Source organism: Eubalaena glacialis, chromosome 2, assembly GCF_028564815.1.
Source record: "Eubalaena glacialis isolate mEubGla1 chromosome 2, mEubGla1.1.hap2.+ XY, whole genome shotgun sequence".
Classification (NCBI taxonomy): domain Eukaryota; kingdom Metazoa; phylum Chordata; class Mammalia; order Artiodactyla; family Balaenidae; genus Eubalaena; species Eubalaena glacialis.
Window position 1 is genome coordinate 8,563,868 of NC_083717.1, and position 19,603 is coordinate 8,583,470.

At 49.0% G+C, this 19,603-nt stretch overlaps 1 protein-coding gene across 7 annotated transcripts in view; it reads left to right on the forward strand.

Annotated features, from left to right (window-relative positions):
* Positions 1-19,603, forward strand: part of FRMD4A (FERM domain containing 4A) — a 338,180-nt gene that overhangs the window by 234,035 nt on the left and 84,542 nt on the right. For 6 of the 7 annotated variants that reach the window (XM_061178281.1, XM_061178328.1, XM_061178300.1 and 3 more), the window contains 4 exons: positions 257-340; positions 5,146-5,211; positions 5,442-5,499; positions 9,945-10,031. In XM_061178281.1, the coding sequence (XP_061034264.1) occupies positions 257-340; positions 5,146-5,211; positions 5,442-5,499; positions 9,945-10,031 (295 nt within the window). The remainder of the gene's footprint in view (positions 1-256; positions 341-5,145; positions 5,212-5,441; positions 5,500-9,944; positions 10,032-19,603) is intronic. The other variant, XM_061178318.1, reaches the window with a different exon arrangement.

Sequence of the window (19,603 nt, forward strand, 5' to 3'; positions counted from 1 at the left end):
GAACCCGCAGGCATCCGAGACGGCTCTGCCCGGCCCTGCCCTCTACAAGGAAAGGCCGCTGGGCTCTGCGTGCTGTGGGTTCTTTTGCGTCTCTGTTGAGTAAATAAGTACAAAGAAAGCACCACTCTTCACTAAAGGGGGACAGATGCGGGGTCTGAGGACAAGACTGGGCCGGTCGCCTCACGTGGTACTGTGGCTTTCTCCGAGTCTGATCATGTCTCTTCCGTGCTGTCTGTCTGTCTGCCCTGTCTTCCAGCAATGAAGTGGTGAGGACGGACTTGAAGAAACTGCCAGCACTTCCCACGCAGGCTCTGAAGGAGCACCCCTCCCTGGCTTACTGGTAAGCCCCCTTTCTCTGCATGCCCCAGGCATCCCCCCTCCAGGAGGGAGCCCCTTCTAGGGATGCAGGGAGCTCCGGGCGACTGTCCATCCTTCCCGCCACCACGGGTCCACCTGCACCCCAATCAGACAACGACTCCAAACTGTATCGAGTGGCTTGAGTCTTCATGAAACTGTTTTCTGCATTTATTTAAATAACATGAAATGTGGGAGACCTCTTTTTCCTATTTTCTTTCTTTAAAAAACAGAAAAACAAAAAAACCTTATAAAATTTCCCTCTGGATGCTTTGCCTCCTTGGAGATTCTTTCGTGAGCTGCTAGAGTTTCGCTTTGGAATCCTTGTCATTTGATGACGGGATGTGTGGGGTTTTGAGATGTGGGAGCAGGACAGGGTTTTTTTCTTTGCAGAAGAGAGAGATTGATTCTTTTATTTTCCCACAATGTTTAATATCTCCTGATTTAGCTTCCGTGTAACATTACACCACAGTTCATCTGTCGGGCCCTAAATTACTGATTCTGAATGAATCACGCACTTGAACGGTTCCCAGGTTGTGGTTCGGGTCACAGTGGAGCGGGGTTTGCATTGCCGGGCAGTGTGTTGAAATACTGCTGGGCTAGCGAGCCCTGACCACTGTCCTTTGAAAGCAAAATGCTGCTCCCTCAGTCGTCCTTCTGACTCCTTGACAAAAAGCACTGTAACGGCTTTTATTTAAAAAACAATAATAAGATAAAACAAAAATCGCAGAACAAGTCAATCTTATTGAATTATAACATATGACTTTTAAGCACTTCTGTAATATGCTTTATGAAGTTGCCAGTTTACTAACATTTCATCTTGTCCAGACACCTTTCCAGTCGACAGACTAGTTATTCAGTCATCCGGGTGGCTTTAAGGGATTCCTTTGGCTGGGATGGGGTGCATCTTGCTGCAGAGGGCATTAGCAGGGTGAAACTCCAGTGCGTAAATCATTTCTTGCCAAGAGACCAAGTGATGGGGCAGCTGGACAGGAAACAAAAGAGCTGAACCCTGAGGCTGAGAGCTCCCACCTGTGAGCTGGCATCCCCAGTTTCATCTCTCTGAACTGTTTTGTTGCCATTCTTTTTTTTTGGTAACACAGGTGTCCATAAATAGTGGCTTTAGATCCTTCTGATTTGCCCCCAAAGAACAAAATTGGTTTAACGTGCAAAGACTTTGCACGTGTCAATTTCCAGACTTCCAACCTGGCGGAGTGCACATACGAACACCCCCAGATGGCACTCCTGTTCCCTTGTTCATGGAACCCGATTGCCCTCTCCCCAGTTCCTTATGCTCCCTGGGCCTTACCTTCTCTATCCTCCCAGCGGTTCATTTTCAGGAAACCAGTGGTGAAGGAGCTCGAGATGCAAGGAAGTAACTCGAGAAGCTGTTAGATCCTACCTGGTGAACTGTATTTGCCAGCGGGGGCTGTAATGTTGCTGGGTTGTCTGGAATCAGAGTTGCTTTCAGCCTAATCCCTCCTTCAATTATCTCATGTGTTTGTTTCCAAACGTTTTTTACACCCTGTGCTCATTTCAGAGCTATGAACACCTCCTTTCCTCTCCTCTTTCTCTCTCTGGATTTTCTTCTGTTACCTCCACAGTCTGCTCTGTATGCAAACATTATCACCAATACAGAGACTCCTTCCTTCACGCTTATGCTTTCTCTTTTGTCGATATGAACAGCTTCATCCAAATCTACATCCGTAGCTGTCCTGCCAGAACAGCCCTCTATCTCTGTGACCAGGCCAGCGCTTTCCCCGGGCCTCATTTGGACCCAGAGGTGCCCGTGTCACTGTCTAAATGCACTGGGAGGATGGCAGGATCGAGGGAGGGATGTTTCTGAAGCAGGTACCCTCAGCTGCTCTACAGCTCAGCTTATGCACAAACAAGCCAGTAGCATGAACCATTCTGATGATGCATTGCTTTAAAAAAAAAGTATACACACACACACACACACATTCACAGATGCAGTAGACAGCCTTCAGGCCAAAAGAAGCCACTGGGAGCCCATCCACCACTAGTCAGGGAAGGCATTACAGCCTAGTGAGCGAAAGCAGTGGGTTTTAGAATCCCAGCCAAGCCTCTGAACTGTGGGGTAATGATAGTCCAGGAAGCTCGTGTGACTTCTCTGCTGCCTCGATTTCCCATCTCTAAAATGGGACTAACCATATCAACCAAATGCAGGCTGTAATTAAGAGAGGAAATAAAAAGGCACAGAATGCCATTAGGAAGTAGGGGAACGGTGCATAATGATGCTGAGTCATCACGTAATAATCCTTTCTGCTCATTTCCCCCAAGCGTTCAACAAGCTTGGACTTCTCACCCCACGTGATTTCTCTATCAGGGAGGCATCCAAGGCACAAAGTGCCCAGGGCCGCAGAACAAGGCAGCATCAGGGCCCCGAGCTGGATTCTCTGGAGCGCCTCTGCTGCAAATGCGGAACCACTCATACTGCCCATTCAAGGTGTGAGGGGACATCTTCGCCTCACAGGCCGACGGCTCCTCCGAGACAGGGAGCCCTGTGGCCATCGCCTTGTTTCAGGGCTCCTTGTCTGCAGAGATGGACCAGCCATCCCATGCCTGGGGCACAGTCAGCCTTGGTCATTTGCCTTTTTCCTTCGTGTAACACCGTGTCCTCCAAATGTGTTTTGGGATCCTGTTTCCTCTGCCTCACGGGTCTCTGATGATAATCCCGTTTAGTCCGCGCCGAGCATCTGGGGTAGTTGGTGCGTGTGAGTCATCTGTCAAAGCCTGGAGAGGGGCAGGAGCGGGGCCGGGGGTGGAGTGGGTCTCAGGCGGCTCTTGTCACACGCCAGCCCGTGGAGTTTCCACCGGGGCAGAAGAGGTGGGAAAAGCTGAGGAAGAAGGAAGATACTGTGGCCTCGCGGTGGGTCTCAGACAGCAGGAGAAACCAGGCGAGGCAGGGTGACTGATCCGCACAGCTGTCAGGCACGGTGAGACCCCCCAGGCTCAGACCAGTCAGTTTGTGAACAGCTGAACAGCTGCCTGCCGGTATTGCTGACACCGCTGGTGTTCTTCCCGACGCCATGCTCATGTTCACAGCCACGGCACTGTGTTAAGTTCCGTCTCCCCTCCTCAGCCCAGGGAGCCAGGGACCCTCTCTGCAGCTCTGTACCAAGGAAGCAGGCCTGTAGCTAGGCTGCGTGGCTGGACCCCGGGCCTAGGAGTCCACCTCCCCAGGTGCCACGTCGTGTGGCCACCCAGCTGTTGATACAGTGGCTGGCTGGGGAGGAAGCTGGAAGGGTAACCTCAGAACGTCCTGACACGACTCTGATGCTCTGAGAGGCTGGTGTCGACCCCAGAGAGGACGCTTCTGGAGAATTCTCTGTCAGGAGAGGGCTTTGTCCCCCTCCACGTAGAACTTCCGTGGTGTGTGGGAGCCAAGGAGAAACACGGCTGCAGCTGCCCCTTTCTGAACAGAGGTGCCCGTACCCCATAGACACGACCCTCAACTAGACCGAGGCCCCTCGTAGGCAGCCATTCCCCATCCGGGGCATTAGAGAGGACACGTTCCTGTGAGGGGCCAGCCTTACGTGCGTCAAATTTCAGAATACTCAAGTGAAGAGAGATTCATGGAAGATTGGGAGAGTAACGAGAAGATAACTAAATGAGCCCCAAGTACTAGGTGATGAACACGTAGAATGTGTGACCCCCCCCCAGAAGTGGCCTCGCTGGCAAAGAAAGAGGGGGGTGAAAGAAGGCTTTTGATCAGTTCCGGGATACTAAATGAATGATAGCTCGTAAAGGTCAACCAAGGAGGTCTCGAGGGTTCGTCCCTGGGGTCGCCTCCTTGTCATGGAGTCCCCGGGCCAGCGGGGAGGAACGTGAGGCAGAGGCATGAGGAGGAAGGCCGTGCGGCCCAGTCCCAGAGGCCAGGCCTTTGGCCTTGACCCCTCAGCAGGTGGGATGTGCTTCCCCTGTGATTCCCAAGGTTGCTCCTGAGCCTCCAAAGGCAGCGGGGCACGGGCTCACTTCCCAGAGGGGCCCCTGCTGCCGTCCGCCCCGTCACAGGAGGGTGTGGCCTGCATTGCCTCTCAAGGAGCGAGCTGGCCTCTTGCTGTGTTAGAACTAAGGTTTCAGAAGGTTCCGGGGTGCCCCTCTGATTTCTGCCTCCTTCTTATCTCGCCAGCGCTCCTCTGGGCCTTTTATTGCTTCACGGTCTGTGTTAACCGGCCCCAGATTCCACAACTTTCCCATCCTCCTTGGACGCCCTCAACCCCGCCCGCTAACTCGGGGTGGGGAGGCCGTGGGCGTCCTGTCAAGAGTCCACGCCTGCCTGCCCCACCCCGGAGGCCCTGTGCCGACGGGATGCGGGAGCTCAGGAGGGGGAGGAGGACCCGAGGGAGGTCGGCCAGAGCGTCCACGCGGACCTCCGGCCAGTAGCCCTCTCCCTGTCCTCTGTCCCGTGTCCCCCCCCCCCCGCTGGCACGCACGCTCCCCACTTCGTCCTCTGCTCCCACAGTATCATTTCTTACAAGGAGCCAACCGCCAAACCCCGGGCTCTCCTTATACTGATGATAAGCCCAAGACAAAGAGAATGCGAGTCCTCTGAGGGGAAAACAGAAGCTTTGGGTACATCCTTCGCCCTAGGCATCTCACTTGGGCTGCGTTCGGACATGCTACTTTCAGGACAAGTCATTTTTCCAGGAGCTCTTGGCTCCTTGGAGCTTCTCATGAGGATGCTGGGGCTCACAGATCTCTCCGTGAGCGGGGAGCGGGGCCGCCGCCCTGGGGACTGAGACAGAGGCTCCTTTCCTCTCGTTCTAGCGAGGACCGGGTCATCGAGCACTACAAGAAACTGAATGGCCAGACCAGAGGCCAAGCCATTGTCAAGTAAGCGCCCCCCAACCCACAGTGCTGCTGAGGCCGTGTGTGTGCGTTCACATAGTGGATGTCAGGGTTGTTCAGTTCTGCTGGGAGAGACGTAGCTCCGGGGGCGGGTGGGTCCATGTATTTTTCACGTAAATGATTACTCTGAGAACTTTATCACGTGCACACACACACCAATATGTATATGATACCAGTTCTGCCAAATAACCAGGTGTGTTGTGTTGTCTTCCCAGCTACATGAGCATCGTGGAGTCTCTCCCAACCTACGGGGTTCACTATTACGCAGTGAAGGTAAGTGAACTCATTTGGTGAAAGTTGCCACCATGCCCTTAAAAAAAATGTTCTCATTTTTTTTTCTTTTTAATCTTACTGAAGATTCTGTGGGGAGTGGGGAGGACTTGAACAGGAAGATCGCATGCTAGGGGGCGTTGGGACGATGGAACGTCCCCCCCTAGTGTAGTGAGACTTGATTCGGGTTCTCTCCAAAACTCACTTGCCTTTTTGTGAAGTGGGTGTGGTAAATACCTACTTCTTCATTCTCAGAAGAATCCTGGAGATCAGGACTGCAGAGCCTCTCGGTAGGAAAATTCCATCTAAGCGCAAAGAACAAAAACTTTAAGCAGAATCAACAGTGTTTTTCTTGGTGGTCAGATGCCACGTAGGCAACTTAATAGGAGAAGTGGGACTGTGGGCTGACGAATCGACAGGCTCTGCCTTCTTAAAGAAGACAGTGGGCAATGGCAAGTCCAATGCAACACAGGCCCCCTTCTAAATTCTCTTGTGTTTTATCCATAATGTCCCAGACTGGGATCTCCTCTTCGAAATAATAGGTAATGATGTCCTCACGCGCCCTTTTCTATCCTGAGAAAGGATAACTTCCTTTCCTTCGGTTACCCCAATGTGAAGTTTATCAAAGTCATTGCCCAAAGTCCAGACAAAAAGAGCAGAAAACACTTCTGAACTCAAGACAGTCCCACCAACCAACCCGAGATTCCATGCTTTTCCACCAGTTTCCTTCCCCGTGTTTCCACCCAACTATATATATTTTTAAAATATTTTCAGGTGAAGTTTTATTTATTTATTTATTTTTTAATTTGTTTAGTTTTGGCTGCGTTGGGTCTTCGTTGCTGCGTGGGCTTTCTCTAGTTGCGGTGAGCAGGGGCTACTCTGTTGCGGTGCGCAGGCTTCTCATTGCGGTGGCTTCTCTTGTTGCAGAGCATGGGCTCTAGGTGCACGGGCTTCAGTAGTTGTGGCGCGCAGGCTCAGTAGTTGTGACGCACAGGCTCAGTAGTTGTGGCGCATGGGCTTAGTTGCTCTGCGGCATGTGGGATCTTCCCGGACCAGGGCTCGAACCCGTGTCCCCCGCATTGGCAGACAGATTCTTAACCACTGTGCCACCAGGGAAGCCCCCGACTATATTTTTAATTCCTTTAGACCAGAACATACACCGTGTTTCATTCACTGTTGTGTCGCCCACGGCAGTTTGCACGGCACTTTGCACGTCCTTGGTACACATTTTAACGTAATGGCCTATATCTTCCTCTAAACTGCAGCCTTTTGATGGCAAAGACTGTTGCACTCTGTTATATTTTCCCAGAACCCAGTGTAGTGCCTGGCACTTAGTAGATACCCAGTAAATATTTACCAAGTACCATTATTGAGAATTGAATTGAGTAGTTGGATGTACACATTTCCGTGGTGGGGACAAATGTCAGAATGATATTTGTGGAGCTCAGTTATGAGGCATGTATGGGGACTGCAGTCCCACCCAGCAGCTCAGCCCAGGATCTGTCAGAGCCTGCAGTGGTTCAGTTCTTCCTGATGTCCTTCCAACACCCTTCCCACCAATGGAAGCTCTTCATCCCTCTTCACCATGATGCACAGACCTCATAGAAGCATCACAACCATCCCTGCCCTGCTTAAGCCTAAGCTATAGTCTGTCATGAGAGTGTGACCTGGCCTCCTGGGCTATCTTCTGTCCCACATGAGAAGGATGGATCCTCTAAGGAGACTTACCCCCTGTACAGCTGGCTGTGCCCTGGGATGCGGCCACTGAAGCCAGTGGGCAGTCAGCTCCCCAAAAGGAAATGGAATTGATCATGAAAAGAGGCTCAAAATCCCCCTTTCTGGCTGCCAGGGTTCAACTCTTACACTGCTAGTGAGAGTTTGGAGACCATGTCCATTTTGCCATCTTGCTACCAAAAAGGAAACAGAAGGGTCCAGCAGTAGTCCTGACATTATTACAAGAGACATGTCACAGAAATCAAACTGCGAGTCTCTCCCTCAGTTGTGGAGATATTCTACGGTGATGTTTAGCAAAGGGGTCTGCATTCAGGAATGGGAGCCAGGAACTCGAGAATCCCCGACTCCATTCCATTCTCTGATTTGCTGTTTGTTCTTAGCTTGACCTCACCTCCGTCGCTCGTAATTAAAATAGAGATTATGAAATTTGCTTCTCCAGCTAGCCCACAGAAGTTTTCTAGATGCTGGAAGACTGTTGAGATGGCTTGAGACAGCTAGATGGGAAGGCTTTGAGATAAAACCTCATCTGGTCTTTTACTTGCTTAAACCTGTGTTCCATTTCCTCCTCAGCCCTAGAACTTGACAGAAAGGCAACCTCTGATATGCATGCTTTCTGTCTTCCAGTCAAACTTTAGAAATATGCTCCTTTGCAGCTTGTTAGAGGCCAGAAGCAGACCTTGCGATTTTCCAAGTGCCAAGTGTGCCTGTGTGTTTGGCTCTTGGAATCTCCAGACGTGAGTGATTGCTCTCCTATCTATTTGGAGAAAGAGCCTAATTAACTATATCGAGACTCACTGTTTGGTGGCCTTGTAAATTTCACAATGCCACATTTCACGGTGTGATGAGAGCTCTTACCTCAACAAACTGAAATTACAGTCGCCTTCATCTCTCCTCTTGTTCTGTTCTCTGAAACCATTGCAGTCACCTGGGCACTTTCCAGAGACAGGGGTTTTATACTTTTAAAGAAATTCAGAAACTTTTCTAAAAATTCAAAATGTATTTCTTTTGCCCTTTACCTTTGTGCTTACCTTGAACTAACTCTTGCCCCACCTATATTTGAAAATGCTGAAGCCAATTGTGAGTTTTCAAGACATCCACCATGGGGTATGTTAGATCATTCACGCATGTGGCAATTAGGACAAATCCAAGGAAAGGCTGTTTGATATGCCCACTGTCAACTCCTAGCATTTGGGAGCTTCTAATTAACAGTCTTGAATGTAGGTTTACAACTTACAATCTGGGGAGCCAGAGGTCTCTGTTAGAGGAATAAAGATGGTATTGGTGTTTTTAATTCAGTTCCCAGAGTGTCTAAGCTTCGATTTTGCTTCCCCAGTCCTGCCAGGTAGCCACTGTCTTCATGAGGTGAACAGGATACACACCTTATGAGCACCTGCCTACCCTGTACTGCCATTGGCCTGCTGGGGGGAAGGGGAGGGTCTTGAGTAGGACGCAACCTTTGCATGATTTCTTTGTCTATAAAATTAGAGGAGTCCTTAATAAGAACCTGCTGTATAGCACAGGGAACTCTGGTCAATCCTCTATAATGGCCTATATGGGAAAAGAAGCTACCAAAAAAAAAGTGGATATATGTATATGTATAACTGATTCCCTTTGCTGTACCCCGAAAACTAACACAACATTGTAAATCAACTATACTCCAATAAAACTTTTAAAATAAATAAATAAATAAATTTATTCAAATAGGGGAAAAAAGTGATATAGAAAACTTGAGCTAGTTTTGAGAGCATTTCCACTGTTCTGGTAGGAATAAAATAAATATGCATGTATGAGCTACAAAATTAAAAAAATAAAATTAGAGGAGTCTTAAACGCATATTACTAAGTGAAAGAAGCCAATCTGGAAAGGCTGCATATTGTATGATTCCAACTATATGACATCCTGGAAAAGGCAAAACTGGTTGCCAGAAGCTGGGATGAATAGGCAGAGCACAGAGGATTTTTAGAGCCATGAAAATACTCTGTAACACTACGTATATGATGGATACATGCCCTTATACGTTTGTCCAAACACGTAGAATGTACAACAGCAAGAGTGGACCCTAAGGTAAACTATGGACTTTGGGTGATTAAGACGGGTGAGTGTAGGTTCCTCATTTGCAACAAAGGTACCACTCTGGTGCAGGATGTTCTTCATGGGGGAGGCTACACATGTGTAGGGATGGGAGTACATGGGAAACTCCTGTACCTTCCTCTCAATTTTGCTGTGAACCTAAAACGGCACTAAAAAAATAAAATGTTTTAAGACAAAATTTTTAGAGGAGTCAGCTTCCGTAGTCTCTATGGTTCCTTCCAGCTCTGACAGTCGATGACAGTTTCTCGGCTCAGAAGGTCGTTCTGTTAGAATGTTCAGCATCTCTCAGATTTTCCCTAGTAGGTGAGGGGCCCAGCTCTGAAAACCTAAAGCCTTAGAAGGAGAACAAAGAACAAGGCATCCACTTCTTACTCAGAAAGGGGGAAAGGACCCCAGCTGGTTAGGAGCAGAGCTGGGTCCCCAACCCAGGGCACTGTCTAAGTCACTTTACTGAGCGTCCTTTGATGACAGGGCACACCCATTAAGGTAAGGCACAGAGAGGTGGGCTCCGTCCACTTCAAGGAATTTGCATTTCCCTTTGTCTTCAGGTGAACCAGGAGATCTCTTGGTTCTTGTCTTCTTGTCTGGTCCCATGCTTACCCGTACTCCTTTTGATGTCCTAGGACAAGCAGGGGATACCGTGGTGGCTGGGACTGAGCTACAAAGGCATCTTCCAGTATGACTACCACGATAAAGTCAAGCCCAGGAAGGTAAGCGTGCTCTCCTTTGTGGGAGGATGGCACTCAGGTGGAGGGAGAAACAGGCAGAGAAGTGACTAAAAATGTTACCCCGTGCAGCCTCAGGGCCTCTGGGCCCCCCGGTCTCCTGCTAATTTTGGGTGTATACAAACTCCTCTGCAGTCATCCAGCCTGCGTTCCCTGGGGAAATGTTTTTCCTCCCCATCACTAAGGAAACGGAAGCTGTTAAAATTATTTAAGGTAAGAAGACTAGATCAGCTCACCCAGGGCAGATGGACCAGAGGACTTTGAGAGACTGTCCTGTTCCTTCATTTCCTGGGGTGCTGTGTGCTTGAGAACGTGAGGGAGCATCTCTCTTGAATCCTGAGGCTAATCTGAGTTTTCCCAAAGGTTTGTTTTTGTTTTTTTGTTTTTTGTTTTTTGGAGGAGGGGAACTAAAAGAAGAGATTGTAGGCCCAAAAGAGGTGAAAACTAAAGAAGCATGAGAGGCTTTCCTGCAAATCCAGTAAATATTTTCTGGCATATTAGAAGTGATCAGAAATCTGGAAGAAATAAGGTCATTTGCCAAAAAAGAGAGGGAAGCAGAAAGGAGTCTGCAAACTCACAGTGAAGCCAAAACAGAATGTTTGAAGAGGACACAGGGCTTGAATTTTCTCTGTTTTTGTTTCCACACATTTTTTAGACTAGAACAAATTGAAAAATTATAATGGAAAAATATCTCTGAGGTGAGAGCTGTCATTCAACTCCTCCGGCAGAGAAAAATGGGGAGACGGTATGCGGTTCAGACCCTGAAATACATATTAAAAGTTTATCAAAACCATACTTGCTTTCGGAGGGAGAAAGCAATATAGGTTCATTATGTTATTGCATAATGCTTTCCAAGCTTCTTTATCCACGAACAGGATTGAAATCCACACTACATATACGAGCTTATTGTAGTCTATCCAGTTAACATCTGCCTTTAACCAGTTTCTTTATTAAATTGATAGAAAAAAAAATGGCCCTGTGTTGAGGAGGATTTTCACTCAATTGATCATCAGTCAGTTAAGTTCTATGAAAAGATCTGGAGCATATGATGGAGGGATGCTTCCTTGGGGACAGTTCAGTAGGAACCTGGCCGTTTCGGGGACCATTGTTTCGTGACTGTTTCCAAAACCCCTCCAGTTCCCTGCTGTAGGATGTGATTTGGACTCTGCGTTCTTATTTTTTCCCTCTTTGTTTTTCTCACTCACTGGGTCTGTACTTCTTCCACACTCTTTCTGTTTCCTCTCTGCCTCTTTCCCTTATGACCTTTGTAAGTTTCTGTGCTTTTTCTTCTCTCTTTACTCCTTCCTTCTTCTTCCATCCACTGTCCCCTCTCTCCAACTTGCTTGGCCATTTTTTTCTGCTCACAAGAGCCACGGATACTCCTAGATCTTTTAACCCGGTCCTGGTTACAATGTATCCAGCTCTTGATGGCCCACACTGGTGGAGACCAAGGCCAGCTTGGACGATTGGGGTCTACAGTGGAGTTCATAAAAATCCCACAGTTGAATTCTTCTCTCCCTCTGAACGTATTTGAAAAACATGCTTACAAGTATCGGTATGTGTTCAGTTTAATTTATTAATATGTTTAAGCTCGCTTTGTTTCTCTAATTGAGGTGCTAATGAAGATTTTAGAGATAATGAGGTAGCGCTGGATGTATGTGATATATGTAAAACGCAGGGTGTGACACAGCGCAAGGGCTCAATAAATTGTAACTATTCTTGTCAGACTCCAAAACGGACTTCAAAATATGGAAAAGTAGGAAGTGCAACATGTGAATAATCAGCCTTTGAATAAGAGAATTTACTCTCATTGGTTGAATTTATGCAGGTCAGTGGATTAAAAATGTTAAAAGGTCAACACATTTATTCCGGATATTGCCTCTATTCAAACTGAGTTGTTATTTAAAATAACGCATGCTTCTGTGGCCTCTAAGGAAGTAGTTGGGATTCTCAAGTCTATTGCTAATTGAGGGACAACCAAGCCATCAGAGTCATTAGTCATTCATTCAAAAATGTTTACTGCGTACCTGTTAATATGCAAGGCAGACCACCAGGTGCTGAGATAATTAAGACACACATCAGGTCTTCAGGACCTGCGCAGGGTATCAGGGAGAGGGGTGTGGTAATTGCATCTTACAGATAAGAGAGGTCTGTGTGAGGGTTGGTGGGGAATTAAAGGAGAGAGTCATCAGCTGGGCTTAAGGAGAAACGTCTTCACAGGCAGCAAAGTAGGAGCTGAGTCTTAAAGGGTGGACAGAGGTTTTGCAGATGGACGAATGGGGTGAGGAGGCACACAGGTGTGCATGAAAGCGCCGTGAAGGAGAGCAGCGTGGCGTGATGGAGAAGCACACAGCACCGCTGGGGCCGGAACGTAGTGGGAGAGGAGCCAGAGGGGAGGCTGATGGGGCCCCAGCAAACAGAATCCTGAGGGTTTGCTAAGAGGATTTCATCTTTGAGACAGAGGAGTGACCACATGAGACCTTCCTAGTCAGAGAAACATCGTTCTGGCACCTGGTGGAGGTTGAGTGGAGTGATACAGGGCAAGACTTGCAAACCGGGACATCGTTACATTAGTGTAGGCCAGAGCTGGTGGCGTGGCTTTGGGGTGGCTCTCCGTACCGGGGATAGAGAAGGGGAATTGGAAGTGAGATGTTTAGAAGGTGATGTGACTGACCAATGGCGGGAGGCGACAGGGTGGAAGTTGGAGCAGGAGGAGAATCTAGAACAACTTCTCGATTGACCAAAGCCTGGGATATAAGAGAAGGGGAGAGAAGTTCAGTTTAGGACATGCCGAGTTTTGGGCCGATGGGACATCCAGGTAGTGGTGGCAAATAGGCAGTGGGTATTCAGTTGGAGCTCGACAGTATCAAGAATTTCGAACCAGAGACTGAACAGAGAGAGGAACAGGAGAGGCACTCGGCACACTGGAAAAATGACAGTAGCTGTGAGTGCCTTTCAGTTCCCCATCGTGACATTCCCTGTGAGGCAGAAGGGCAGGGCGGGGACCAGGACACCCTGACCCTTCTGTAACTTGGGGAGCCGTCTTTAGGAAATGAATGTGCAATCTACATATAAAATTAAGAACGGGCCTTTGAAAAGGCTATGACGGGAACTCCCTGGTGGTCCAGTGGTTAGGACATAGAGCTTTCACTGCCGAGGGCCAGGGTTCGATCCCTGGTCGGGGTACTAAGATCCCACAAGCCGCCTAGCGCAGAAGAAAGGAAGGAAGGAAGGATGGAGGGAGGGGAGGGGAGGGGAGGGGAGGGGAGGGGAGGGGAGGGGCCCATGAGGGGAAGAGACCCAAAGTTTCATTAGCCCAAGGGGAATCCACCTCTGCTGAGACCTGCCATGGGCCCTAAAGACTTAGCCTGAGCCGTAGATAAGAGGTCCCAGCTGCAGGGGGAAGGATGCAGGGCGTCTCTTCCTTCCGCTCACAGCCAGTATCATCACCTTCATAAAAAGGCCAGCTCTGTTTCGTGGAAAGCACCTGTGAGTCCCTGAATGCACAGGGCACACTCCCTGGCTCCGGACCTGTGAATCTAAAGAGACACGGGCACGTGGTAGTGACCACTGGTGCACAGCACATACGAGTGCCCCAGTCTGTCTTCAGCTAAAAATCAGAAACTCACGTGAAACTGTCAGGATGAAGAGATGCCCCAGTCTCCCCTGGCGCCACCCTCCCCATCTCTGACCCAGCCGCTGACCGTTTAGAAAGCCTCCCAGCTGATTCCGATGTGCGGCCAGAGTTGAGACCCGCCGCTGCGGGCCTCCTTTCCGAACTCAGACTCGGGGAGGGTCAGCCAGGCGCAGCAGGTGTGTCCGGCAGGGCCTCTGCACTCGAGGAGTTGGGGACAGGGCTCAAGTGGTGGGTGACCCTCCAGGCGGCACCACACCCTTGCAAAAGGGGCCAGGCAGAGCTTGGCACCCAGGACCCCGGCAATGCTCGGGAAACTGGGAGTGACACCCAGTTCTGGGCACCTGAAGGCCCTTTTGTAGCAACAGCTGCACCTCCAGCCCAGGCACAGGCCTCCCTGACACTCTGACCCAGTTACAGCAGCTGTGTCACATGGTACCACCATGCGAAGAGCCAACATTCAAGTAGAGGCAGGGGCAGGGTGAGCTACTCCCTTGCCTTTGGAGGGCCTGGAGGCATTGCCTGGCATCCACAGCTGCAGAGCATCAGCAAATAATGCACACAGCAAGCGGCGCTCAGCCTCCTATGAGACTGCACTCAAGTGCTTCCACATGGGCCACCAAAAAAGGAGGGGGGGGTAGCTGATGACTGTCCAGAAACGGGCGGCACCGTAGCTGTTCCAAGTTCCCCGGTTGGGGTGCAGTTTGCCACTCTGGTGGCAGAGTCTACCCTAAATTGCTTAATCCTCACTCTGAAGCCCTGGGGGCTTTGGGGGGGATGGAGTAAAGCACAGGGTCCCTCACCCATGGAGTAGGGAGAACATTCTAGGCCCCTCCCAATCACTCACCCCTATCTGCTACCTGGATCTTCTAAACAGATGCCTGGCCTTGCAGAAGCACAGCCGAAAATGCAAGCTGCTGATGTTAGAGAAAAAAAAAAAGACAGCTTCTTTGCCCTCAGGGCACATGTGTCAGGAACAGCGAGACACGTGTGGACACCCAAAGAGGGCGTTTTGGCTTTTGTGTATGTTCAGAAGCTCAAGGCCAATTTCAGAAGTATTTCAGAATGATGTGTGCAAGAATAGCCCCCCAAATCCCTAAAAAACCCACACATAGGACTAAAAACAGTTAAAATATACAGTACATCCACATACACCAGGATAGTGGCCCTTGCTTGTGTAGATGAGCTCTTTTAAAAGATCAGACAGAATCCCAAACAGTATCCAAGGACAGATTGCAGAATTTTTATAAGTTATTAACTATCCCCCTATCAACTCTCACTAAATCCTCCTATTTCCCTCCTTCACCCAGTGATGTTTTCCCTCTCACTCTGCCTGCCTCCCCATTTCTGCACTCTTGTTCCTACTAAAATACTGATAACACTGCAAAACATGCCTCTCTTCTTCCCCATGATTCTGGGGTGATAATTTTAGGCACCGTTTGTGAGTGAGGTATCAAGAGTACAGGAATGGCAGTATTTACATGTCTAACTGTCTGGGTTTAACAATGGTGAGAAACGTGCAAAGAGGGTCACAGTGGTGAAAAAAAGAAAGAAAAACCTTGCAGCTACATAGATGATCTTACCCTGTTTTCTCCTATGTACCACATTCCCTTTTAGCGTGTGTTTGCGTGTGTAGGAACGGAGCTCTTCGCAGGTGAGAGGTCCTTTATTCCACCAGGTACTGTCCTGTTGGCTTCAGGGAATCATGAAACATTGTCAGACCAGCATTTGGGAACTTGAAGTAAATCCCAAGCTTCGTCTTAGGTTGCATTTATGGCCAAGGAAAGACACCCAAGCATCAAAAAAGAGCAAATGCCAGCTACGTAAAGTGACCATCAGTGGGGACACGCCGCAGATCCGCTGGCCCGTCAGTCTCAGATAGTTGTGTTAGTACAAGCAAGAGTGTTTCTTCTTCCCTGAGAACATTTGAGTGAAAATCAAATGATATGTACTGGAAAGGCATTGCTTATTAACTCCTGCAGAACCGGGATCAGATGAGGCAGAGATAAATAAAGCTGGACGTAATCGATCACAAAGGGCTCCCTCTTTTAGAGGAGGACCTTGCATTCCTTAGATCAGAGCCTGGAAAAGTCCGAAAGCTCTGATCTCTGGGACAATCTGCCTCTTCTTTGTAGCACCAGGACCAAAGGCTTTGGGCGATTAGCCTCTCCCACACTCAAGACTCAACCCCCAGCAGTGCCGAGCTGAGCTGCCTTCTCCGTCCGCCCGCTGGAATTTGCACTTTCCAAACCTGTGGCCAGACCAGCCATCGAATCATGAGAAAACATTATCATTTACAACAGAAAACGCTTCCCGAATGCGGTGCCAGGAAGAGTTAGGATGAAGATCCGTCCTGCAGGCTGTGTCAGAGAATAAACGCATTAAAGAACGAACAGTGTGAAACACGTAACTCCAAAAAAACCTCCCTAGAAGGCGTATTCAATATCTGTAAATCATCATCTACAGCTGCAGCCCATTCACCAGCCTATATTTAATGAAATCTCTCCATGGGGGGAAGGATGGCAGTGCTGGTCCTTGTTACGTATTCAGCAGACAGCATTTACTTATTTATTTGATGTGCAATTAGGAGCGCTTTTATGTTCACTTAGGTGCACAGTTAGGTGCACAGAGGGCTCCCCTCTGAGACATTAGGAGAAGGAACCAGAGTAAATGGTCTCCCCTTTCCCCAGAGCAGCCAATGTAGCTTCCTATGCTTCCTAAGAGTATTTCAGAATTGGGGGCATTAGCTCAGAGAATTGATGCATTGCTGTCACTTCCCCAGATTAGTAAAGATTTTTGAACTGGATGAGATGATGAAACAGGAAGAGAAAATAATATTTACAGGAAATACTCCATTAACTGTGAACCGACTCCCAGCGCAGTCAGCCTGCTGAATTATTCAGCGTGATAAGCACGCCATTAAGTGCTTTGCCAACTTATTTTTCAGCTTCTGTTTGGATGCACTTGACTCATCGTCGGGCTGCTGGGCCCTCTGCCTCGGCAGGCCCTGGGCGGGTGCCTCCCTCATTCCGTTATCTGTATTCCCCTGGGAAACCGCACCCTAGGCTCTCCGGGGAGGAAGAGCTCCACGGACTACTTTTAGCATTCCTAGCATTTTGCAGCCTTTGCTTTTTCATCGTCAGATCGAAGGGCTTCTCTGTTGCCTGCTTCAGACCTCACTCGGCGCTGAGCGGACCAGGAAGGGTTCCATGCCTGTGGGTGACAGGCCCTGGCCATGGGTCATCAAGGGGAGCCAGCCTCAAAGCTGAGGGGCAGGCCTGCCGGAGGGACGCTAGGATGCAGGGCAGGGGAGGGGGGCAGAGAGAGTCACCAGCGTCTGCCATCTTAAAATAACTCCCCAAGAAAGAAAAAAGCAGTTGTATTCTAGGAAGACTGAGACGCTCTTCTGAAAGCATCAGAAGACGATAGACATCCTCTCCTCAAAGCACATGTATTAGGCATGGCTGAGTTCTCTCCCTTTGGAACGAGAACCCCAGTTTCTCCTCCCATCCAAGAATTGCCGTCCCCTGAAAGCGCTGAGCTAGAGCTTTAGAACTCCAGTAGAAGGTGTTGAATGTGAAATCCTCTCCAATAAAATGGACCCCGTAGGAGAATTACCAAGTGCCTATCGTAAGCCAGGCCCTGCTTGAGGCCCTGCAGGTGTTACAGTGAACAAAAGAGACGGGTCCCTGCCCTCAAAGAGCTTAGAGTCTAGTGGGAAAGACGGTCAAACGATAGCATTAGGTACATCTATAACGTAGAGTGTCAGAGTATTGAATTCTACGAAGAGACAACCAATCAGTCAGGAAGAGGGGGATGGTCAGGGGTGGTCTTGCCAAGGAGGTGACTTTAAGGGACTCTGCTCCGAGTGTTGCATCCCCTGGGAAGCAGAGTTAGGGATTCTCGCACAGGAAGTGTATTGGGAAGTGGTCTGGAATTAACAGCAATGAGCAAAGGGAAGGAGACAGGACCCGGCAGAGGGAGAAGCTGAGCTGGGATACAACCTTAGGGAAAGCTGTGAAGCTGCAACAATGGGCCGTCAATCATCAGACCCATCGCCTTAGCCCAGCATCAACCAATCATTAGATACAGGTGAGCCACAGGCGTGGGGCTGTGACCTTGGGCAAGACGGCTCTCTACAGCTGAGGGCAATTCCCGGAGAGAAGATAAATCCTTCAGTCCTGAAGGAGAGGCTGGTCGATGCAGTAGCTTTTCCTGCAGTGGTTCCCCCAGTGTGGCCCTCGGACCAGCAGCCGCTACATGATCTGGGAGCACGTTAGAACTGCAAAGTCCAGGTCCCCACCTGAGACTTCCAGACTCAGAAAGTCAGAGGCTGGGACTCGGCAGTGTGTGTTCTCACAAGCCCTTCAGGCAATTTGAAGACAGGCTACAGAGTTTGAGGATCATTGCTCCACACACAGGTAACGGGAACTTTCTTTGTGATCCTACTTTGCTGTTTTGTTGTTAAGATATTGTAGTCTGAGTTAAAATCAAATTCCTTCTTGTAACAGTTATGCCTTTAAAAAAAGATGTTTTATAAGCCAGTGGCCTCCATATCCACTTAAAGGCCTAAAATAAATCTCAAAATCTCAACCAAGGAGGAATTTGAGGGCTATTCACTCACTCCCAGGGTATTCAGAGTTGTGATAAACAACTTATTTAACCTCTCTGTGCCTCTGTTTTTACGTCTGTGAAATGGGGACTCTAAAACACGAGAAATAGTCTAATTATCTTCATCTTGAATATGTTTACATCTCAAAGAGTTGCCTGTTCCCCAAGATAAAAGCGCTGTTGCCCTTGACATAGCAAATATCGTTACAGTCTCTTTTACGCTGAACACAAGAGGCAGGATCACCACGAAGAGCAAACAGCATCCCTTTGTTAAGAGGATGGATTTTTTTTCCCTTGGTTATTGGATCTGGGAACCCAGGGTCCCTTGGTTCCCACAGGTTCTTCTGGAGGCCGTTTCCAAGCCTGGTCCTGAGTAAGCCACCCCTCCAAGGACACCTACTTATATCTTTGTTGAAACTGTCTCCATAATACTCATGCTGGTATCAGACTGTCCCTTTTGAAAATGATGCCCGTGAGCAGAAAATAAAAGCATGCCTCCATCCAGGTGGATAATCCTTAGAAGCTGTAACGTGAGAGTCATTTCTCTGTGGAGGTACGGGAGGAGAGAAATGCAATTCTCCCTTTAAGAGAGGCAGGTCCAACTCTCTCCTGGGCTGACATGCTTGGAGGTAGCTCTTAGAGGGGGTACACTCTACTCTGAAGAATTCACCCAAATGTTCTCTGGTTGCAAGGGTTAATCTCCAGACCTGGCATCACCCTTTGGGTGCTCTGTTCCTGCGCCCACCTCCTACTGTTATATCTGGTGGGAAGATATCTGGCCTGGTGGTCAAGACCCCTCAGTTTTAGCTCCAGGTCTGCAAGCTGAGTCGCGTCCCTGGGCCTGTTTCTTCGTCAACAAGGCAATGATACAGGTGATTGGGGAATCTTGAGGTTGAGAGAAACAGGAAAGGAGAAACAGGGGAGAGGAATGAAGCAAGGGGCAAGCTCATTGTAAAGCCAGAAGGGAGTCCTTCATAAAAGGAAAAGCAACATTTTCCCAGAAGAAAATGGTAGAGGGAGAAAATGCCAGTTTCTAAGTGGGTAAATCCCTGTCTTTGACTGTTGTTCGCGTTAGCCAAAGTGCCAGCTAGATCTGAGCAGACAACCAAAAATAGTCTCCCAGCTCCCACCCACCACCACCAGCTGGGGCCTCTGTCCCTTGTGTGGGGTGTGAGGTCTCCCGGGGCTCGTCCTCGTGTGACCGCACTAGGATGGCCATAAACAGCCACGTGGATTGGGGGGAGAGTAGGGGGTCAAACTCAACAGTCTGTATTTATCACATGCAAATAAACACCCGCGCAGCCAGGCCAGC